Consider the following 25,204-nt stretch of genomic DNA (forward strand, 5'->3'; position numbering starts at 1 on the left):
TTTTATTTAAAAAACGTACCCGGGCTAAATGCGAAACTGGCCCCTGCCACTGAATGTATATAACTTAATAACTCCTCAGACTACTAGAAAATGCGCGGGCCTGAAGTTGAGATTTAAAACGTATAACGGTGGGGTCGCAAGGCGAAAACATGCTAAATAGCGGCATATTCAAAATACTAGTTGATTTTTATAAAATAATAGGACAGGGGCGCGGGATCAAAATGTTTTTTATTCCACCCCCAGAAACACCACGTCAATCATACATCCATTGTCTGAATCCTTAAAGAAGAATATCCTCAAGGCAAATAAGGGCTATTTGACACGAGTGAAATTCCTTAATACCTTACGGACATTCATTAATGTTATAAATTTCCTCTTTATAGATATATATTGATGAAATATTCCGATCAAAAAGTTTTGAAATATTTGGAAGAATTTAAATAGGTCTATAATTATTTATGTTCTGTTTTGAACAATTATATTTATTTTACCTGATGAATATATACTAAATCATATAGACAATATTTATTATATACATTTGGAATATAGAATGTTGAAAATATTATCCAACTATTATGACATTCGGAGAACAATATTGGCCTACTTTGTTTAACGGAAATAATTTTTACAGCTACCGTGGCAACTCGGCCAGTGGCTTGGTGATTTGTTTAACATGTTCATTATCACCAAATGTGACATATAATATATATGTAAGACAATGACTAATGGTAAAGTGAGTGAAAGCAATGGCTATTGGCAAAGAAGCAGGACGAATCTTCATTTTCTCCGTTATTTCAAAAGCGTTACAACGGTCCATCTCTTACTGAACAATAACTTAAGTAATTTATTAGGATGCCTTGCAGAAATTCTTTGTCCATTAGTTTGTATGACTGGCAATTTCAAAGTGCCCATCTATTATGGAAGTTTGTGAAGGAAAAGTGCTCAGTTTAAAATGGGTGAACGAGTCGCTTTAAGTAGTACAGCAAATTTTATTTCAATTTTGGGCGGCGGGAGTTTATTACAGCTTATGAAGTTAAGTGGTATGTTGACAAATAGCAAAATTATTTAAACATTTAATGGTGACGCAAATTGGATTTGGAGAATAACACACTATCATTGTGCTTATTTGATATTGAATATTGTAAAGAGGTAAAAATGCAACAGTTGACATTATCATTTTCTACTGCGCTGATAAAAATGCAACGGATTTTAACAGGCGTCACTCTCATTTCAAATCATATAAAATATCATGAATATACAGGTTAAAGTTTATACAGTTTAAATCTTCACTTTTTTACTTGCCAGCTTCCATCCAGCTGGCTTACGGAAGGTCGGTGGTTCTACCCAGGTGCCGCTCGTGATGAAATAGTGCACGGAGGGGCACCTGGGGTCTTCCTCCACCATTAAAGCTGGAAAGTCGCCATATGACCTAAAATTGTGTCGGTGCGACGTTAAACCCAACAAAATAAAATAAATAAATACTTGCCAGCTTAAACTGTTAAAATGGCGGAAGTATGGAAAAATAATTCAGTTAAAAATAACTCAGACGATGCTGTTCCTGGGCGCAAAGAACAAATATCATGTCAGCCATGTTCAAAACAGGATTTACAAACAATGGCAGATGTGTTTTGTCCTGAATGTGACGAATTTCAATGTAATACATGTTCAAAGGCACATACAGTTTATGCATTTATGAAAAATCACAAGTTAGTGAATGCATCAGAAGTGAAATCAAAACTAACTTCCTTTGATATGAAAGGGATGGACCAATGTGAACAGCACAGTGAATTGTTAAAATTTTTCTGTGAAGACGAGAACCAGCTCTGCTGCAGTACATGTGCTATAGTGGATCACCGGAAATGCCACAGCGTCGTAGAAGTACAGAAGATTGCCGGGAAGTCGCGTCCTGCTTGTTTCCAGATAAAGAGAAAATTGGAAGAAGTAAAATCAAAGGAAGAGAGAATTGTTAAAGACACAGAGTCATCGAAAGAGCAACTCAGTAAAGATATCAGAGCAATATTTGTGGAGATTAAAAGAATGAGAAGTGACATGAATAAAATGTTCGATGACTTGGAAGAGTACGTTACCAAGGAAACTGATGTATTTCAGGCTGAAGTAGCTAATAAACTGGCAAAGAAACGATCCAGTGGCGAGAAACATATCGCTGATATTACAAAGTCACTGGAGATTATTGATACAGCTTTGGAGTATGGAACACTATCACAGCAGTTTATAATAGAAGAAAAGTTAAAGAAACAGGTCGCTGAACTTTGCAGGGGCATGGACAATGAATGTCAAATTTTGCAGGTTGCTACCGTTTCCTTTAGATTTGATGAAACATTAAAATTTCCCCCACTTCCTATTTCTGCTTGTGTTCCAGGAAAGCTAACATTAAATTACACCCTGCCTGAAGCAAAGACATATGTCGCACCTGTAGATCCGATCGTAACATTAACGGAGATTACTTCCATTGATCTGAAGCAGACTGGAGATGATGTCGAGGAACCGTATTACTCCAATCTGACTAAAGTACATCTCCTATTACGCTACGCATAGGATCTGACAACGAGCTATTGGTGGCCTCGTTCTGACAACCCTTCCGCTAGCAAATCAAAAGCTACCTTACAACATCCTGCAAGCTTTAAAACGCCTTGGGTTTTGATATCAACAATTTTTATGACAAAAGATGTCAGACAGCCGATTAGCTCAGTCGGTAGGGCACTAGCTTTGTAAACGAGAGGTCCCGGGTTCGAACCCTGGATTAACTGTAAATTTTTCTTACTCTTTGACATTCGAACAAGTTGTCTGATTGGTTCAAACAAAAATAGATTTGCGAAAATAAATATAGCAATATTGGAAATCCAAAATATACAGAAGACGAATGTGAATGGGTCGTTCTCAGATCTTCGTTTAGAAGATCAAGTACTTTAGTCAGATTGCGTATTACTCAGGACTGGATTTTCTGCCGGATGGTAGACTTGTTGCCATGGATAATAGTAAAGGCAAGAAATGTTTGATTTATAATCAGAAGCTTGAGGAAGTAGGATCATATCGGTTTTTGTATCATCCACAGAGTGTAGTTGCTATATCTGAGGACGAAGTGGCGATGACAAAAGATGATCAATACGAGATAGATTTTCTACGTGTCAGTAAATCTAATGAAATAGCTTTGATCAGGACATGTAAAGTATCGACAAATTATGACTCTATATGTCTGAAGGATGAAAGCTACTTTGTTGTTGGAACTATCGATGATACAAGATCAGTTCGTATTGTATCAATGGCAGGAGAAGAGAAAGATTTCAGCGTCAGCTTTCCCAATAAGAAATATTATTTACGCGCTAGTGCGTGCAGTTATATAAGGAATACTGAGAAGATAATACTAACCGATCAGCTAGAGCACACTGTTTATATATATGACGTTGCGACCAACACCAGAATCGTTGTCAAGGGCGACCAGATCAAAAGACCATGTGGTGTAGCAGTAGGTCCATCCGACTGTATACTGGTTTGCAGTATGGGAACAAACTCGATTGTACAGATCTGTCAAAGAGGCCGGATCTTGTCATCGTTTAAGTTAGATATGATATTTCCATTCAGAGTCTGTGTTTCAAAGGATCAATCTATTCTTGCTGTAACAAATTGCGGTTTGGGACATATGAAATTACAGTTGTTTAAACTTACAGGCTCTAGGTGATTTTATTATTATTGTAATCATTTAATAACCAGAAGGATTACTAAAAGATATTCTATATTTTTGACAGAAAAATGTTATGATATGCATTTCATGTTGTTTTTTTTCAATATCTAACAATTCAGCTAGCTCTTTGAAAACTGCACTTAGCTACTGTTTATCTGAATGATGTTGATTGTTTTAAGGTATAGGTCCATGTTTCGGAGAAAAATGTTCGAACGTCAACAAATCATAGAAAGAAAGCATCGTTTAACATGAAAATATAACAGCATATAAAACATTTATATTATTGTACAAAACCATTGTCAATTTATTCATATATGTATTGAATTCCGGAAAGGGGCTACATGAAAGGGTCACACTTCTGGACAGTACATCGCCTTTAAAAACTCACCTTTTTTTATAAAAAAGCAGTTACATGTCTTCGTTTTTATGCATTTGCAACATCATGCAAGTGTTAAACCTTTACATAACTAGGAAAAACATCGTTTCTGACAATTGTTTTCATTTATTTCTTTACAAATGGCATTCTTATTTAAAGGGGGGCAACTCATTTAGAATATTGTAAGTATCCAACTCCGTGGGACAGAGCGTATTGGACAGATAAGTTGTGTGTCGAGATGCTGTATATTCGCTAAAAAATCTGTTGTTTTGTGATATACTGCTAAACCTTAAGACATATGATAAACCAAAATTCAATTTGAAAAATATCAACAATCGCTTTAATTGTCTATGTTAACATATAATTAACATATACATGTATGCGTATACAAGTTATTTGTGTAATGTTCAAAACAGTACACATCTAATGCATGTATAGCTAAGCGCAGTATAGATGTGTACTACCGCTAACCAACTAGACAATTTTTTTATATTTAAAGTAAGTGAAATAAGGTAATTGTATGAAACGTACACATCGTATTATATTAAGGTATAGGTCCATGTTTCGGACAAAGAAGTTCAAACGTCATCAAATCATAGAAAGAAAGCATTGTTTTACATGAAAATTTAACAGCGTATAAAACATTTATGTTATTCTACAAAACCATTGTCAATTTACATATATTTATTGAATTCCGGAAAGGGACTGCATGAAGGGGCCACACTTCTGGATAGTTCAGCGCCTTTAAAAACTCACCATTTTTTAAAAGCTGTTACATGTCTTCGTTTTGATGCATTTACAACATCGTGCGAGAGTTTAAACTTCATATAACTAGGTAAAACTTCGTTTCTGACAATTGTTTACATTTATTTCTTTACAAATGGCATTCTTATTTAAAGGGGGGCAACTCATTTAGAATATTTTAAGTATCCAACTCTGTGGGACAGAACAGTAAAACATGTATTGGACAGACAAGTTGTGTGTCAAGATGTTGTTCATTTACTAAATAAATCTGTTGTTTTATGATATACTGCTAAACCTTAAAAAAGTCTACACTGTTTTTCCATGTTCATTAGATTGAGAAGTAAAAAGCAGACAGTGTGAAATTATTGATTGTTTGTTTATTTTACCTGAGTTTACATTAAATCCATCTTTACCGTATATCCTAAATGAATGCTTGAAAAGTGCAAAAATGCATAACTGGAATATAATTCGCGGATAAACTCTCCCAAAACTAAATTCGTTTCTTAGTCTGATTGTTGTACAGTCCAGCTTATGGACGGTCACCCGGAGGCCGAAGGCTCCTTCCCGGAGATCATAACCCTACCTTCTCACATCCTTCCATTGACTACCCGCTGTGATTTGACCGATATTTATCTTATTGAAATTGTTTATATATAAGTTTTCCCCAAATAACCCAAAATTTAAATGCTTTTTGAAAATATTCCAAATTCAGAATTTTAATCAATTTCAATAAGATAAATATCAGTTAAATCACGACGGGTAGTCAACACGGCGGCCGTTCGTTCAGCCGCAGAGTACCTCTACCGTAAGAACAGTTAAAACAAATTATACCTCAACCCCTGCAATTGGCTGGTACCCATATACAGCTGAGTCGACTTAGGTTATCGTGCTAAAGTACCTTGCCCAAGGACACACCGCAATGGGAGTAGCCAGGAATCAAATCTTGGCCTTCATCTCCGTAGCATCTTAGCCCTCTCGACCAATGCGTCCACATAGTGCTGTATCGTGATGCACATCATTTTTCTTTGTGTAGGAGTAAGAATATTAAACACAACAAATAAAATTATAGTACGACAGCCCCTTAAAATATATTGAACTGTCGATTTCCCGCCTTGGCGGATCGATATTACATAGGAATTTTATATAAAAATCTTATGATAAAGTCAGAAAATCTCGCTTGTGGACAATATAAGCTTGAGTAATTAAATGTTCCCAGATTTTATGTTCACTCTTTGCGACAACGTTTCGGCCAAGCGCATTTTACAAGTCACATGCACAAGTCTTCGATAACATATTTTGCAATTATTTTGGCTACAAATACATAAGATAAGTAACATAATATGTAATCACAGAAGTGACGTCAACGTAAGCAATATAGTCGACGTACACCCGCCAACAATCTGACTTAAGTTCTCGACCTTCCTAAAAGTTAGATATGAAAACAGCCTGTTCAAATTCATCGTCTGTATAATCGGAATTCCGATGTTGCTATTTTTGTTTCCAACAATCCGTTTTTATTTGAACCAATCAGACGACTCGTTTTAACTAGCGTTTGGCTAAAAGGGACTCAGACTTACTATTAATATTTTTTCTTCAGGATAAAGGTTTCGTCATATTATGAACATAAGAACATGAGATTTTGTTTCTACAATTATCTTTAAGAAGGTAAAAGGGAATCGTACCCGGGCCGCTGTGGCAATAAACTTTTTCCTGCGTACTTGACCAATACAGAAGAACGGTTGAATATAAGGATTGATAATTAAGGCAGTTTACCTCAGGTATCCCTTACAAACGCTTTTCAATTAGGAATGGAAACACAGGACAAACAACTAATTCTCGTGTGTTTATATAAGCTTACTTATTAGAATTATAAACCCGTACGTGATAATCACATGTCGAAAACTGGAATCCCAGGTTAAATATAGATTTTTCTAAACTTCTGCTTTCACTTTTTCTTTGAAATAGCGTTATTTTCCTTGGAAAGAAGACCACGAAACATTGTCAGATTGTAGAGCTAAAAACTGGTACAGAAACAGCTTACTAGTATATCTGGTATAAGGTTGACACTTTATCCTTCAAAAAACACTCGTCGCAAAACGCCGTCTATTCTGTATGGATGACAAAATACTGCTAGTGTTTACATATTTAATCGGCGGGTCATTCCAATGACAGTTCGTAATAACTTGGGAGGATGCATAATTGAAAGACGTCATTCGCTCAAAAATTCAAGACGGAAGCTATGTACACAACATTAACTCGAAAAACAACTTAATCCAAGCGTTCAACACAATTGCTTGTCCAAGGAATATGAGAATAGACCCGAGCTTGATTTTGCGCACAGAAATATACCAACAGAACCTTGACACTGACGATATCATCAGCGGTTATAATAAAAATACTCTCTATAAAAATCAACTGCCGCGTTGGCCATGACAGCTCTTTATTTGTCAGGGCCGCGGGTTCGCTCACTGCTGAGAACATCCTTTTCCTTTTGAAAACGGTGTTTTTGTTCTTGTGGGTTGGCATGGGCGGATTGGCAGGTTTGGGGTGGAAGGGGGAGGGTTGGGCGCTAACCCCCAAGTGTGTGTGTGTATTAGTTCTCAAGACTGGATCGAGCAACGTTTGCTCTGTCCGATAAGTCAAAGTCTTAAGCGGCAACGTGGTAATTATCATGATGCAAATATGGTAAATATTCATGGAACAGTAATCATATCTTAAATAACATTTAGTTTTTCGAAAAAAAAAAACAACGAAATCGCAATACACTTCCTGAAGATATTTTCTTCTGTTAACTAGTGTTTACTGGATCATCAATATTGGGCACGCACTTTTCATTTGCATTATTGAACGTTCGCCTAACGGAGGCAATCGGTACTTACAGCGAAAATAAAAATAAACGTAACTCTGTATGAGACTAGTAGAATTTTTAGGTCGTAGGTAGTCAACCTATTGTTGAGTTCTAAAAACATCATGTACACGACCGAACAATAATTGTATGCACTATGTCTCTGATTTTGAGAAATAATGGGACTTTATTTCAGGATTCACCTTAAATTAACTGATGTGAAAAATAGTAATTTTGTATCGGATTCTATATCCTATATCTGATTATTTTCATGCCTGTTATACATGTATAGGGGAGCAACCATCTTGTAATCGATGAACGTCGATTAATATTTCTGGTAAAATCAAACAAATCCTCATATAAAATTATTTTTTGAACGAACTTTCTCAAAGTTTAACATGTTAAACTATTTTCACGAAATTATACCGACAACGGGCGGCAAACTAGTTTGTTTACAAAGCTAAGCTTGTATATATCTATACATTTGTAGGCCTATAATGTTTAAAGAAGAAAGACCACTCTGCAGATCATAAGATTTACGTACTGTGTCTACACAGTCACTTCCCTTGTACAGTCAGGTCCTCGGCACGGCAGTCATTGCCAAAAGCTGAAGATAAAAGTTTTTTTTCTGCATTACTAATAAGATAATTGTATCATAGCTTGGTGTTTTCTCTTAACAAAATTGATGCGAGTAAATCGTATACACCAAGGGCATTCCATTCCATTCCAGGTTATGGGTAACGGAGGTTTATGGTTAAGTGAAGGTAGAGTGCGTAACTAACAGTTCGGGTATCTGATACCCGCACGGTTACTTACCGCACTGTTCAGTTTTGGTCAAATATCAAGCTGAAATGAAAATGTTCTTTTATTTCAAAAAGAATAAAACATCATTTTTCTCTAGTAAAATTAATGTAGATTTAATTTATATGGATCTGTTTTAAGATGTTAAATCCAGTAAATTGTTAAGTTCGAGTCACTGAAAAAGTGTATCTTTACGCTGAACATTAGAAGTTAAATGTACAGCCACTAAATTAAGCACACCAGAGCGCGATGTAATGTCTTCAAATGGCGTACTAATGCATTTATTTTGGGTAATGTTCTCTTCCTTGTCCAGTTGTGGGCATTTAGGCCCACTGACGTCATTTTCAGTGTTATTTGGATCAAGAATTCTAGATACCATTTTACGAATTCTATTTGAAGTCTGTTTGTACTTTCTAACTGCTGTCGTGGACCTATGACCAGTCCGACTCATAATTTCCTGTTCATCGATCCCTGATTCATATAGACTAGTCGCACAAGTTCGCTTGCCGCTGTGTTTTGAGTAGTTCCCTTTTTAGCCGCCTTTTTCGGCGATTTGCTTCATAAATTTGCCAACTGTATAGATACCAACAGGCTGGTTCCCATAACGTATCATATTGCCTGGTAAAGGTCTTCTGTAGAAATCTCCGTCTCCAAGAGAATTCAAGTACGTCTCAGAATGGGTTACCATACATCTTGGACCTGAGAAAATAAAAGTGAAACAATGTAGCTTCATTTTTGAAAAACTACAGATCAAATGACATGGACATTAACATTACTAGATCTATTTATTTCTTTTAACCATTCTTAGATAGATTTATTATCTAAACTTAACAGCGAGGACTTAGATATACTAAAATCACGGCGCACAGACTCACCATCTAGAATAAACAGACAAAGTTTGCAGAGATATTGAAGTTTGCTATCCAATCAGGACTGATTTTTCAACATTTGAAAAATATATGTCTTATAAAATATTTTTGATGGAATTAACTTCCTGGGGTACATGTATACTGACATGACATAGCGTACGTGGCCTTTATAAACAGGTACACTGTGAAACAGTTATTGGTCATATCATATTTTATAGCTTCACTCGCAATAAATTCAATAAAATGTGTTATTTGAACAATCTACTTAGCATACAGTAACACGGGCGTAGCCTTAATAGAAGGGTTCTGGAAGGGTATACTTCCTCCTTCACATGGCAAATTTTGAATTTTATAATAAAATTAACACAATTTTGGTGCGTTTTGGCTCGAAATGTTTCTATTAAACATGTGCGTAATGGGCGCTAGGCCCTGGAGTAATTTTGTCTCCCTTCGATGAGTGTTATTTGGTACATGTTTATTATACAGACCCGTAGGAACAGGGGGTCATTTGCCACTCCCTTCCCCGCTCTGGCCAAAATCGACGATTTTTCTTGACTTTACATTGCAAATTTACGAAATATTGGCTGTGCCCCCAATACAAAAACGCTTCCTATGGGCCATACGCCAATTTATTCGTGCTTTTAAACCAATTCATAAGAAAAATAATGGTTTAGAGTAGTGTTTGATTTCCTTGTTGGCTAGAGACATCTGTCCAAGTCCACCCTTGTAAGTTTTGGACCCTTGACCAATAAACTTAATGTATCGTCCCTCTGCGTCTTCACCAATTTCAAACTGGTTACATTGCAGATTTCGGTGTTCGTCTCGACCACATAATCCAAATAATTTACAGGCATAAAAGAATACAGTTAGTTGCAAAGATTTTGCATCTTTCATACCGAACACACCTTTTATCCACAACATGTTTTCATCTTCGTCAGACACAGGATCAGTCCCTGTTCCAAAAGATGCTGCATTTTGCTATCAAGCACGGTATAAAATTCTGCAAATACGGGATCCTTTTTATCTAAAAAGTTCATACTGTGCACACCGCACTCACGCAAATGTCTCAATAGTCCACACATGATTAGGTAAAGTGTTTTCGGTGGATAATTTCCCCCTTTTAGATTTTTTTATTTCCATCACAAAACACGTTAGCCAATACGACAGCACCGATTTTTCCATTGTATGAATTTCGGGTATATTATCAAAGTGTCTGTATTTTCGCCATGTATCAAATATGTTTACTGCCCATTTAGTGTTTTTTGCCGTATTTTTATTGCGTCTGGACGACATGAGTTCTTGTATTTCCTCATCCGTTGCCGGTTTCCCAAACCGTTCATCATTTAAATTTGAAAAATTGTCACAATTATTTTTTTCAGGTTTAGACATCTGTTGTTTAATTTCACTTTTAGTTTGTACGTTTGTCTCCAAATCTGACTTCACAGGGTCCGTAAGGAAGTCCGACCCAAGATCAAAAGAAACGTCACTCTCAAACATATTATCTGGCTCCAGTGGAATTTGTGATAGAAACACGTTTTCACTACTATTGTCCAGTAATTCATAATAATTTCTTTCCGCATCGTCCGCAACCTGACTTAAAATTAAATCAAGACCATCAGACTCCATATTAAATTCACAAGAAACCAGGTTTTCTTTTTATTAGATGTAATTGAATTTAACGATGTTCGTCTCATGAAGGCACGAACTGAAATTACCGCTGCGCAACAGGTGAAAAGGGAAACTTTTGACGACTGTTATCAGCAATGTTCAAGGAATGGTTATTTTTTTCCGGGGTTTACAAATTGTGCAACAGAAGAGTATGCTGTTTTGATTATTTGCATAAACATAAGGTATACCTGCCAATATTGATTTTCATTCGCTACGATACAAAACAGATAGAGAATTAAAACACTCGGGTATCTCAGATGCCGGAAATGGATCATCCAGTTGTGCCACGTTACGATTACATGAAAGAAGCGTTAGTGATTAATGTTCCTAACAGTGTAAAGAAGCTATTCATTATTAAAATGACGGGAACAAAATGATCTTTGAAGTATAAATATTGCAGACTTTTGAACAGCTGACAGTTTAGTTGACCTGTTTTGATTTTTAAAGTTATAGTTTCGGTAACTGTTGCGCTGTCAAGGTGACACTAAACATGATTCTTTTTTTTTTTTTTTTTTTTTTTTGGATGCCACTTTCCCGTTCTGGCCATTTTGGACTACAGCAAGTGCTTTTCATTTGTAATTGTCTAGCTGAGATTATTTTCCATTGTGTTTTATTGCTGGAATTTAACTAGATATACTGGCACAAAATTAGACATTTAGTTTTTTAAAATTGTGACGATGTGACGACTTTTCATTTAAACTAGGAAAGCGTTTTGATTTCTGTCTTACCTCTGTCAACAAAAAGATGTGTGTTTTTACGCTTTAGCTACTAACATTTGAATTAGTCTAAATATTAGGACGTTTCTGGACAGCGTGATAACTTTGACTATCGCTGTCCTGTCGCGTTTAAGGGATGACAAATACATCAGATCGTAAAATAAGTCATCCCGATAAGCCAAATAAATAAGGCTACAGTTGAAAGGTAACACCTAAATGATTGAAGGCGGAGGGAAGGGGGTGGGGAGTCTGTGGCTGAAATGTAATGAAAATGGGTTAATTTTAGATAAATATTTGATCGACTTTTACCTAATATGTATTGTGAAAAGTACCGAGTACTGTTTTTTTACATCGGCGTTTCAGAGATATAGAGCATTGAAATAATGAAACATATATGCAAGTCCTGGTGGATTTGATAGAATTTTATCACAGATGTGGAGCGTCAGAAAACTAGTAAGCCGAATCATCAGTCCGAGATTTCAAAATAAAAGACGATCTTAACGCATGCTTAATAGAAAAATGCTGAGCGGGCTTCAGATTGGTGACTCTCATACTTGTGAAATAGTGAAAACGGAGCTATTTTTCATACATACCACTAAACGTATACACGATCGATCTACTTTTTCTAAGTTAATGTGTGAATTCTTACTAAAATTGTTTTGATTGCAAGTTTAGGATATCTTAGTTTATCACGTTTACACAGTCAATGTTGTCACCCCTAACACACAAACGTTGATTTTTAAAAATAAAAATTCAGGCCGCCAGTGAGGGCGTAGATCTAAGTCCATTTATTTTCCTTTCTGTTGGCGTGATAGGATCTCGTACAAAACTGATAAAGCCTATATCAAAACAATCACTTGTAATAAATATTAGTCTGGATTACCTGCCCCTTCACTGTCGATAGTACGACGGGAACCAGACTAAATTAATATTAACTTTTGAATATTTGAGTGTTCGTCTTTAAACTAGTTTATTTATGTTAATCATGTATAAAACTTAAACCGTATTAAGTTAAGGAGGTAGGTTACCTTCATATTTGTATGTGCGCATGTCCAACCGGAAGCTAACGTGACGATTTACGACGACGTTTACGACAAACTAAATGTGTTTGTATATTCATTCTTCTGAAAACAAATCATAAACCTGTCTTCGATCTGATGCTTTATGGTTTAATAATGCAGAAATAATGAATAAATTGCCGCAGAAACGCTTCAAAACAATGTTGCCTTAAAATGACGTCATTGACGTCATGACGTTACGTGTCAGTTACCGCGCAAAATTAATAGCTTTTATCTTGAAAGTACGTAATTCTGTGCATTTTCTTTATTTTAACTATTTTCAAATAACCATTATTTGCTGAAATATTTTTTATGAGTCTTTTGCTCTGAATGATAATCAATATTTTGCTTCTTTTATGTAGTTATATTGAAATGTTATGCGGAATGTAAGAAAATGGATGATGATAAGCAATGTTATTTGGAATATAGTTGGGTGAAAGGTTACTTGTTACAGCCATTTTCAAATAAAAAATCTAGCAGTTTGATTTGTAATACCTATTTTTCAGGTTCCATTGAAATTTGTTACTTATGTACTTAAACTAAGATCTAAAATTGTTCAAATTTCAGTAGAAAATTCTGGTTTCTTGAATTGAATTGATGTTACCATGGAAACGAAGCCCGTGACCTATGTATCTAAATGTAAAATTTAAAAGCGTTGACACCGGTCTTTTAAGAAACACAGCTTCGGCTTTTTATTTTCATTTCAACAATATCCATGAGAATAATAGCAGCATGCTGAACGAATTTTCCATGAAAAATTCCAGACGAGGGGTACTGCTGTAAGTATTCTAAGCTGTGAAATTTGTTTGAATAAATGCAAAGAACAGGAACATATAACTTACGTTAGAAATAATATGTTTTAAAGCTACATCAACTAGAAAGATAATCTTATTCAATACTTTTTATAAGAAATTACGACAAAAAGCAAGATATAAGCTATTCTAAACATCTCTGTTGCCATGGTTACTTTAAACTTTAAGCAAAATAGGGTACCATGTAAAGTGCTTTGTATTTTGCTAATAATATTACCCAAATATTCCATGTTGGTCATTAACAGTACGGCACTGAAGCCGTCGAAAACCCCTATTTTTATACATAGTTGTTTAAAAATGAGAGAAAATGCGTTACCATGGAAACACGAGCCCCGCGACATATACATTTTAAGCTAATATTAGGAAGCTAACGTGCATATTAGTAAAATTATCAATTATGCAGACTTCTACGGATATCAATGGAACTAAAATACACTGAAAAGTGTTAAACATCCGTATTTTCCTTCTTCTTTCAATATGAAATGCATTTGGAGGGTCATGTTCTTCAAACCTGGATAAAAATTGAACTTGAAGGGACAGAGACAAACGAAATTGAGATTGTAGCAGTTAAAACTTCATATTACACGAAATACAAAAGAATGCTGCGGTTCAACTAATTTGAATTTACCCTTGTAACAAGGTAACCTACCTCCTTAAATTGAGAGACAATTTACTTCCTCATTCCAACCAGTTATAACGCTTTTAATTTAAGACAATGTAAAACGTTAAATCAATATAAAGTACGCGGTATTTTGAAATCACTTGCCAAAACAAGTTTAAAATGGCGGAAAGTAGTAATAAAATTTCAGCTAAAATCAGCTCCGGCGATGCTGTTCCTGGGCGCAAAGAACAAATATTATGTCAGCCATGTTCAAGAAAGGATTTACAAACAACTGCTGATGTGTTTTGTTCAGAATGTGACGAATTTCAGTGCAATGACTGTTCAAAGGCACATACAGTTTATATGTTTATGAACAGTCACACATTAGTGAATGCGACAGAAGTAAAACCGAAACCATCTTCTTTTGATATGAAAGGAATGGACATTTGTGAACAGCATGGAAAATTACTGGAACTTTTCTGTGAAGACGAGATCGAGCTCTGTTGCAGTGCATGTGCCATAGTGGATCACCGGAAATGTCATAGCGTCGTAGAAATACTAAAGATTGCCGGGAAGTCGCGTTCTGCTGGTTCCCAGTTAAAGACAAAATTGGAAGAAGTAAAATCAAAGGCGGAGATGATTGTTAAACACACTGAATCATCGAAAGAACACGTCACTAAAGATATCAAAGTAATATTTGTGGAAATTAAAAGAATGCGAGGTGACATGAATAAAATGTTCGACGACTTGGAAGTTTTCGTTACCAGGAAAACTGACGCATTTCAGGCTGAAGTAGCTAATAAACTGGCAAAGAAACGATCCAGTGGTGAGAAGCATATCGCTGATGTTACAAAGTCACTGGAAATTGTTGATACAGCTTTGGAGAATGGGACGCCATCACAGAAATTTATTGTAGAAAAGAAGTTGAAAAGACAGGCCAATGAACTTTACAGGGACGTAGACAATGAATGTCAAAATTTAGAGATTGCTACCGCCTTCTTTAAATTTGATGAAACATTAAAGTTGCCACTACTTCCTATTTCTGCATGCGTTCCAGGAAAGCTAACCTTAAAATACACCCTGCCTGAAGCAAAGAAATATGTCGCACCTGTAGATCCGATTGTTAAATTAACGAAGATTACTTCAATTAAATTGAAGAAGACTGGAGATGATGTCAAGGAACCGTTATACACAGGACTGGATTTCCTGCCGGATGGCAGACTGTTTGCCGTGGATAATCTCAACAAGAAATGTTTGATTTACAATGAGGAGCTTGAGAAAGTAGGATCATATCAGTTATCGTATCATCCACAGAGTGTTGTTGCCATATCTGAGGCCGAATTAGCGATAACAAGTAAAAATCCTTGCAAGATAGAATTTCTACGTGTCAGTAAAACTAATGAAATAACTTTGATTAGGACATGTAAAGTAACGACAAATTATGACTCTATATGTCTGAAAGATGAAAGCTACTTTGTTGTTGGAACTGTTGATGATACAAGACCTGTTCGTATTGTATCAATGTCAGGAGAAGAGAAAGATTTCAGCGTCAGATTTCCCAATAAGAAATATTCTAATGACACTAGTGCGTGCAACTATATAAGTAATACTGAAAAGTTGATACTAGCCGATAAGCTAGAGCATACTGTTTATATATATGACGTTGCGACCAACACCAGAGTTGTTGTCAAGGACGACCAGATCAAAGAACCACGTGGTGTAGCAGTAGGTCCATCCGACTGTATCCTGGTTTGCAGTATGAGAACAAATTCTATTGTACAGATTTCTGAAACATATCGGATCTTGTCATCGTTTAAGTTGGATATGAAATGGCCATACAGAGTCTGTGTTTCAAAGGATCAATCTATTCTTGCTGTCACAAATTGCTGTGGTGGTAAAATGAAGTTAGAGTTGTTTAAACTCACCTATTGAGAGTGATGTCTCCTTACAAGACACCATTACTACTCAAAAACTCAAATTAATGACGTTGGAATATTCCTCAATTTCTGACTGAAAGTAGATTTGAAATACATTTTTTCACTTCTTAATATCTTTATTGCGTACACTAATACTGAAAAATGAACAACTTACTGGTACAACTATACATCATTTTTATGTAGAAGCGTGTATATAAAGAACATTCTTAGGAAAATGTATTCATGTGCTGGCAGTTTGATATTCACATGTGAAAATGTTTAGTTAAAACAACTAATGGTTAGATAGTCTTAGGACTAGCTCCCAGAATATGACATATATTTCTGTCAAATTTCATTTCTTATTTTTTTTTTTATTTTTCAAATCTGGTGAAGGGCGCTAGTCTATATTTTATTTCCAATATATCTTACAATCATTCTTATAAGAAAATTTCAAAAATAGACGGACCTTTAACTTCGATGATATAACGTTAAAATATTTTTTATTCTCATAGTAGTGGTCAGCCTATGTAGTCTTTAGCACAGATCTGAAAGTATAATTACACGAACCTATTTTCAAAATTACACGAACCCATTTTCAAAATATTGAATACTTATTGGTATTTTTTCTCACAGGGCAATGTACCTGATAACAGCTTTGCGTCGTCTGTTTAAAGTGTTGTTTTGTTTTCATGTTCAGTACTTTTATATATCAAAATTTAATATTAAATCAAACATTGATTACCTGTAAGATAATGTCACGTATCGAAATATGAAAATTTTATGGAAAGCCGGTGCTCAATGGTAATTTTCAAGATGTGACAGTTGATTAAAACTGCACCTTTCAATTCACCCCCATCAACTGTGTTTTAACATCGTTATAATTTATTTCTTTATCAATTAAATGTGTCAAGTTTAACTTATCAACTTTATGTACATTGTTAACTAGTATAAAGGCTTGTTTTGTGTTTAACGTAATCTCGTTACAAAAGATTGAAAAAAATAAAATGAAGGACAAAACACCCACTTTCATAAGACTTAAATTTATCATTTGTATGAACTTGTAAAAATATGTATAGTATAATATAATGTACTAAAACTGTGAAGCAAAAGTGAACAGCTCCAATTATATATTTGGGTCAATGTTATTTCAGATTGACTATTTCACACAGCATCAATATCAGGTTATGTCAGCCATCATCAATGTTTTATCATGTTACATCAACCAGCGTCAATATTTTATCATGTTATATCAGCCAGCGTCAATGTTTTATCATGTTATATCAGCATGCGTCTATGTTTTATCATGTTATATCAGCCCGCGTCTATGTTTTATCATGGTATATATGTTATATAGGACAGCGTCTGTGTATTATCGTGTAATAGTAGCAAGCGTCTATGTTTTATCATGTTATATCAGCCCGCGTCTATGTTTTAACATGCTATATCTGCCAGCGTCTATGATTTATCATGTTATATAGGACAGCGTCTATGTATTATCGTGTAATAGTAGCAAGCGTCTATGTTTTATTGTGTTATATAGGCCAGCGTCTATGTTTTATCTTGTTATGTTAGCCAGCGTCTATGTTTTACGTTTTATCGTGTTATATAGGCCAGCGTCTATGTTTTATCATGTTATATCAGCAAGCGTCTATGTTTTATCGTGTTATATCAGACAGCGTCTATGTTTTATCGTGTTATATCAACCAGCGTCTATGTTTTATCATGTTATATCAGCATGCGTCTATGTTTTATCATGTTATAGGCCCGCGTCTATGCTTTCTCAAGTTATATCAACCAGCGTCTATGTTTTATCATGTTATGTAGGCCAGCGTCTATGTTTTATCATGTTATATACGCCAGCGTCTATGTGTTATCGTGTTATATCAGCCACATCGTATAAAAAAATAATCTTCTGGCTTTGAGCATCTTTTTTATTCTGAGCACTGCAAGATTGTCATGTTAACTGAAAAACAATTCTTAAATTGTTTTGCTTTTTCAGTAAACCTGTCTAACGCTCTATTTATAATTCCACGCAAACCCTCGGGCTGGGAAAACACACGCAAGCGTATAAAGATCCTTGTAGTCACGCATATGGCAGTGCGCATTAATCCAATATTCAGTTTAACCGTATTAAGGTTAAAATCTTTACTCGGCAAAAATGACTCTCCTTATACACCATACCGTCACGTGATCAGGGAATTCTGGGTCGGGTATATAAACGCCCGTCTCGCCAGATTCCAGTCTTTTCGATTCAGAGTCCACTGAACGAGGTAGATTCATTGATACTTTAAACAAAAAAATTAGTTTAAAAACATTTAAAAACTTACTAAGACTTAATATTTTCTTTCTAAAAAATGTTAAATTAATTTAAGATGTTGTTTTTTATAAATTTTAAATTTGCACTGATTTAAAATGCTTTTAAAGCAGGTTTTCAAGACGACCACGTGGCAGCACATGGTGAGCACATACGATTATATTGGAGATCAATAACCTTGTAAATTAATGTAACGTTGCATATTATCATAATCGATGAATCTTTAAAAATCAAATTATTTATAAATATTTTATTACCAGGTGAAAACATTTTAAATAATCTAGAATGTATGCTAGCCACACACGTCCCGCAAACGGTGAAAGAAAAAATTTGGGCCAATCAATATGTAGAATTGCAAATTATGTTAAAAAAAGAACCAGGGTTGGACTCTGGCGTTAAGCAAAAAATTCATGTGTTGAACGGCGAGTTGATGATTTATCATGCCATTACTATAGCAACTGCCTGATAAAGCCTGTCTGAGAAAAGCAGGCTTTCTCAGGTCAGTGACTTGAGAACACTTTGCACAGTTTAAACCTATGATTAAATCCAAGGACATCAGATTGTGTCCATCTTGCATTTAAAACTTATTACGCCCTCATACGACACTGAAGTAGGTCTTTAAAATCCCAAAATATAAAAAAGCGGAAGAAACAACAAATGCTAACCTTGTGTTTTGTAACCATATCTCTGTTTTGCTGAACACGAAAGAATAATTTCAATTTGTTCCCAAGTGAAATTTTATCCGGAATTCAGTTGCTAGACGGCTACCCATTCTCACCAAGCAAACGTTTGAAGTGAATTAAATACACACGCCATAACGCCGCGTGGCAGAAAAAATAGGCAGTACCGTTTCATCTACCGTTGATTTTATTCCATGAAAGTTCATTCCAGATGCAATATTCCATGATGTAAATGCAGAGAGCTAAAATCCTGAACAAACGCTTTGCATGGGTCATTTTCCGTTTCTACGAGCGTTTCCGTTATAAAAACTTTTTTGTAGTAATTGCAAATATGGTAGGCATACGCTATATATTATTGACATGGTCTCACGTACCTATTAAGAGCGCGTTTATAAAAATATCGGCGTAAATGTCTTTTAGCATTTATTCTAAAAAAACAAGATGGCGTCATTTTGAAGAAAAAATAAATAAAAAAAAAGAAGTCCGGCAAAACAGCAAAATTTGGTCCACCCCTATTTTTGCACTTTATTTCGCATAATGGTAGGATAAAAGTTGTTAATAAATTATGGCATGATAAATAGAATAACAGGTTACTGTCATTTGAGAAAGGGTTTTATCAGACTCGGCTAGATATGGTGCTCGGCAAGCCTCACTCCTTCCAGGACCATATCTAGCCTCGTCTGAGAAACCCTTTCTCAAAAGACAGTAACCTGTTATTCTCTATTTCTCCAGCTGAAAATAGCTCTACCAAAAAATTGCTGGAAAAAATCGAAGTCTGGTCTGACGCGTTCATAATTTTTATTTGCATTGATATTCAGAAGCACCCTAGTCAAATCCAAAATCTTTTGCAATACTTAGCTAATATAAGGTTTGCAGCGTCGAAACACATTGGTTGGGCTACTTACGACTCGAAATTTAGACTCAAAATGTCTACTGACTCTAGCCTAAAATGGGAAACGATTGATCCCTGTCTGTGGATGTTATACGTACAACCTATCCAAAGTTTTCAAATACAGTCTAGCCACAAAAGATGTTTCCCTTTTAATAACAAAGGGTTTTGCAACGAAAGACAATGCAGCTACGCCCATAAATGTCTAAGGTGTTTTTGGTGATACCCCTGCTTTATCCTGTCCGCTTTACTTTCAGCAAAATTTAAGAAATAATCAAAGTTCATTTGCTAGTATCCGTCCTAGACAACATTTTATCATGCCATTACTATAACAACTGCCTGATAAAGCCTGTCTGAGAAAAGCAGGCTTTCTCAGGTCAGTGACTTGAGAACACTTTGCACAGTTTAAACCTATGATTATTTATTTATTTTGTTGGGTTTATTGTCGCACCGACACAATTTTAGGTAAACCTATGATTAAATCCAAGGACATCAGATTGTGTCCATTTTGCATTTAAAAATTATTACGCCCTCATACGACACTGAAGTAGGTCTTTAAAATCCCTAAATATAAAAAAGCGGAAAAAACAACAAATGCTAACCTTGTGTTTTGTAACCACATGTCTGTTTTGTTGAACACGAAAGAATAATTTCAATTTGTTCCCAAGTGAAATTTTATCCGAAATTCAGTTGCTAGACGGATACCCATTCTCACCAAGCAAACGTTTGAAGTGAATTAAATACACACGCCATAACGCCGCTTGGCAGAAAAATAGGCAGTACCGTTTCATCTACCGTTGATTTTATTCCATGAAAGTCCATTCCAGACGCAATATTCCATGATGTAAGTGCAGAGAGCTAAAATCCTGAACAAACGCTTTGCATGAGTCATTTAGCGTTTCTACGAGCGTTTCCGTTATAAAAACATTTTTGTGCTAATTGCAAATATGGTAGGCATACGCTATACATTATTGACATGGTCTCACGTACCTATTAAGAGCGCGTTTATAAAAATATTGGCGTAAATGTCTTTTAGAAGTTATTCTAAAAAACAAGATGGCGTCATTTTGAAGAAAAAAAAGTAAAAAAAAGAAGTTCGGCAAAACTGCAAAATTTGGTCCACCCCTATTTTTGCACTTTATTTCACATAATTGTAGGATAAAAGTTGTTAATAAATTATGGCATGATAAATAGAATAACAGGTTACTGTCTTTTGAGAAAGGGATTTCTCAGACTCGGCTAAATATGGCCCGGAAGGAGCGAGGCTTGCTTCCAGGACCATATCTAGCCTCGTCTGAGAAACCCTTTCTCAAAAGACAGTAACCTGTTATTCTCTATTTCCTCAAGTCCGCTTTTCGTCAATAAATGGTCTTAATTTCAGGCCAAATGCTCGACAACCAAACCAACGTTATCAAGGCCAGAGAGCTTTGGGACTTGGCCAGAACACCCGTTAAAACACCTGTGTTAAAAGAAAGACTACATTTTTACCCGGATGGGGACGATGCAAAATTTTTGTTAGACGGGTTTTGTTCAAGATTTAAACTCAACTATTGCGGTCCTAGAATACCAGTAATATCCGAAAATTTGTCTTCTGCACGACAGCATAAATCTTTATTGTCGGCCAAGTTATTTGAAGAGAAATGTCTAGGTAGACTAATGGGACCTTTTCCTTCCCCTCCTATATCAAATTTTCGTATAAATCCTGTGGGCTTGGTTCCAAAAAATTCTGGCGGTTGGAGACTTATCACAAATTTATCACATCCAATTGGTAGCAGTGTGAACGAATTCATAAGTCCAGAATATAGCAAGGTCCAATATTTTCAATTTGATAATGCAGTAAACATGGTCCACAGACTTGGTACTGGTGCATATATGGCTAAAGCAGACATCAAGTCTGCCTTTAATCTATGCCCGGTTTGGCCGGGTGATTCTGAACTTCTGGGTATCAAATCCGACGAAGGTTACTGGTTTCAAAAAACTTTACCACAAGGCGCGTCGTGCTCATGTTTCATATTTGAAAAATTTTCAAAATTTATTCAGTGGTCTGCTGAGCAGGAGTCAGGATCGCGAAATATTGATCACCTATTGGATGACTTTTTTATTGTCGAATCGTCTGTAAATAAATGCCTTCATTCAATGTCTAGTTTTGATCACGTATGTCGAGAACTTGGCGTTCCTCTATGTGAAGAAAAATGGGTCGGTCCTACACAATGTCTTACATATTTAGGACTTGATATTGACTCTAAAAATCAGACGATTCGGGTTCCTAGTGAAAAAATAAGAAAAGCTATCAGTCGGCTACAACCTTTAGTTAAAAACCAAAAGAAAATAACATTGAAACAACTCCAGTCGGTGGTTGGACTATTGAATTTCATTTCTAAGGCTATACCGGCAGGTCGTGCATTTTTACGCCGACTCTATGATGCCATGGCATATGCTAAGAAACCCCATCACTTTATTAGAATATCAAGAAACATGAGAAATGACGCGACTACCTGGTTAGAATTCCTTGAAAAAATTAACGACACATGTATGTTTAGCGAATTAGATTGGTTACACGATGATACCCTTGAACTTTTTACCGACGTAACCTTGGCTGTGGGTGTTACTTCCATGGGTCATGGGCGGTTTTTAAATGGCCATCTCACTGGGAAAAGCATGTCTTTAGGGATATAACATATCTCGAACTGGTATCCATCCTCATTGCATTTTTCATTTGGGGCGGACATATGCAAAACAAGAAAATTCTCTTGAGGTCTGACAACCGCGCTTTGGTTGAAATAATAAATAAGAAGTCCTCAAAAAACAGAAACATAATGCATTTAATTCGCAAATTGGTTCTTATTCTCTTACAACAAAATATTCAAGTCAAATGTAAACATATTTCGGGGAAACGGAATACTATCGCTAGTCGTTTTCAGTGGGGAAAACTGTTCGAAGCACTTCCGGTAGAAGCAGCCCTCGAACCATGCCAGATTCCTTCCGAGTGCGTGGAGATCTTCAATCTGAAATAGATACCCTGATAGCAGCCTCTTTATCGGATAATACAAAAAAGAGCTACAACTACTATTTAGATAATTTTACTGCATTTGCGAACAGCTTAGGTCTCGAACATCATTTTCCACCTAAAACTAACGTCATAGCAGAATTCATTGCCTACCTGTCCTTGAATCAGTACTCTCACTCAACTGTTAGCGGCCATATAGCCGCTTTAAGTTACGTTAACAAAATCAATGGATTGTCGGACAACACAAAACATTTCATGATCAAAGCTATGCTAGAGGGTTTGCGTAAAGGCGCAAGAACTGGGATTGTAGACAACCCATCACCGGCTCAATCCTCAGCAAACTCATTGCGTCCTTAAGCATGTATGTCGATCCAAATATGAGGTTATGTTGTTCGCGGCCTGTTTCTCCCTGGCCTTTTTAGCTCTGCTTCGTATTAGTGAGTTCGCCTTACCAAATAAAAATTCCTAAAAGTATGTCCTGCGTGATCAAGATATTGTTATGGGAACCAACATGATCAGACTTTATTTTCTATCATCGAAAACCGACCAAAGGGGTTGCGGTACTCATTTAGATGTTAAAATCGATCCCCATAATACCCAGTATTATAATCATATAGCCACATACTTGGCCTACAGGAACAAAACATCTGTCCCACTTTTCTGTCATTTTGATGGAAGTCCCCTGACAACATTTCAGTTCAATTCCGTTCTTAAAAAAGCGCTCAAATATGCTGGCTTGGGAAATACAGGTCTAAAATCACATTCTTTAAGGATAGGAGGGGCAACCACTTTGTTTAAATCAGGATTCCCCATTTCAGAAATCAAATATCGTGGTAGGTGGCAATCAAATGCCTATAGATCATACATCAGATAATCTGAGCTGCAGTCGGTCCGAGACCCATAAATTCCTACTAGTTTTCCAGTTCACAAAACACATTCCCGCATCTTCACGCTATTCATACAAATCTGAAATGTGCATGTGTGCTATCCGAGCTTTGCTGAGGATATGCCATTTCGAATTGATTGTTTTATAAATAATATCGTGGCTAACTGAGCTTTACTGTAGATTATGCCATTTTGAAATAATTATGCCGTGTCTATCAGGATTGTATTGAATGATAAATAATGTTGCGGCTATCCGAGCTATATTGAAGGATACGCCATGTTGAAGTGTGTATATCAAATAAATAAATATAATAAATTTTGTTGCGGCTATCCGAGCTATATTGAAGGATACGCCATGTTGAAGTGTGTATATCAAATAAATAAATATAATGAATTTTGTTTTTTCTTTTTGGAATCGTCTTACATCTGTAGAACGACCCGTTTATTTTTTTCAAATTAACATATACAATATAAAAAGCAGTATAAAAGAAAATATAAATGTATAGAATGTGTGACAAAGTATTATTCAACATTTGTTACATTACATGTATTTCAAAAAGGTTTTCAAAATAGGTAGTCTTGTATTTCTTTTTTCCAAATAGTCTATTAGAACAATAATATCATTGTACATGACATTACTAATATTTAAATATTTAGTTCGTCTATCGCTAATAAAATAGGTTTTATATATGCAATACGAAATGGTATTTAATAAAAAATTTACGCCTTGATACTCTTTCAGTTCAATTTTATAACCAATGACGATACTTTCTAAGTTTTTAAACGATCTCGAAAAACCACATTTTTTGAAGACGTTAGAAATGATTGTCCAGAAATTTATCAGATATCTGCAGTCTAGGAAAAAATGCGAATAATCCTCAATACAGTTACAGTGTTTACAAAACGGATTATCAAATATATTCCAAGTAAATAAATTCAAATTTGTAGCAACAATACGATGGATAAGTTTGTACTTAAACTGTTTTACTTTGTTGTCTAAAGTGACTTTATTTAAAACATAATAGAAGGAACTCCACATAATGTGTTTACCAAACTGCTGTTCCCAGTATTTATAGATATATGGGCGTTCAAATTTTCTTTTTAGAAGTATATCATATATGATTTTATTTGTCATATCTTTTAAAGATTTATTAGGTTCAATAAATAAAGCTAATTCTGTCTTTACCCTTGTTGAGTACGAATCTTTTGATTTTAGTTTCGTTTTCCATGAATTTGGTATTGTCTTCTTAATGATTTGAGTTTCAGCTATCCAGTTATGCTTAGATTTGAAAAGAGTTAATATTTTATTAACATTAATTTCTC

At 35.4% G+C, this 25,204-nt stretch overlaps 3 protein-coding genes and 1 pseudogene across 3 annotated transcripts; 2 read left to right on the forward strand and 2 right to left on the reverse strand.

Moving 5' to 3' along the window:
• Positions 1-8,592: 8,592 nt before the first annotated feature.
• LOC123544343 (uncharacterized) lies at positions 8,593-10,256 on the reverse strand (annotated as a pseudogene).
• Positions 10,257-10,388: 132 nt separating this feature from the next.
• On the reverse strand, positions 10,389-10,961 carry LOC128558741 (uncharacterized). Its single transcript, XM_053548919.1, has one exon. It carries the CDS (start codon positions 10,959-10,961, stop codon positions 10,389-10,391), a length of 573 nt encoding a protein of 190 aa, XP_053404894.1.
• Positions 10,962-14,370: 3,409 nt separating this feature from the next.
• On the forward strand, positions 14,371-16,122 carry LOC123544341 (E3 ubiquitin-protein ligase TRIM71-like). Its single transcript, XM_053548920.1, has one exon. The coding sequence runs from the start codon at positions 14,371-14,373 to the stop codon at positions 16,120-16,122; it is 1,752 nt and encodes a 583-aa protein (XP_053404895.1).
• Positions 16,123-21,375: 5,253 nt separating this feature from the next.
• Positions 21,376-22,665, forward strand: LOC128558742 (uncharacterized). The gene has a single exon (XM_053548921.1). It carries the CDS (start codon positions 21,376-21,378, stop codon positions 22,663-22,665), a length of 1,290 nt encoding a protein of 429 aa, XP_053404896.1.
• Positions 22,666-25,204: the final 2,539 nt, after the last annotated feature.

The sequence above is a fragment of the Mercenaria mercenaria genome, chromosome 7 (assembly GCF_021730395.1).
Source record: "Mercenaria mercenaria strain notata chromosome 7, MADL_Memer_1, whole genome shotgun sequence".
In the NCBI taxonomy this organism is placed as follows: domain Eukaryota; kingdom Metazoa; phylum Mollusca; class Bivalvia; order Venerida; family Veneridae; genus Mercenaria; species Mercenaria mercenaria.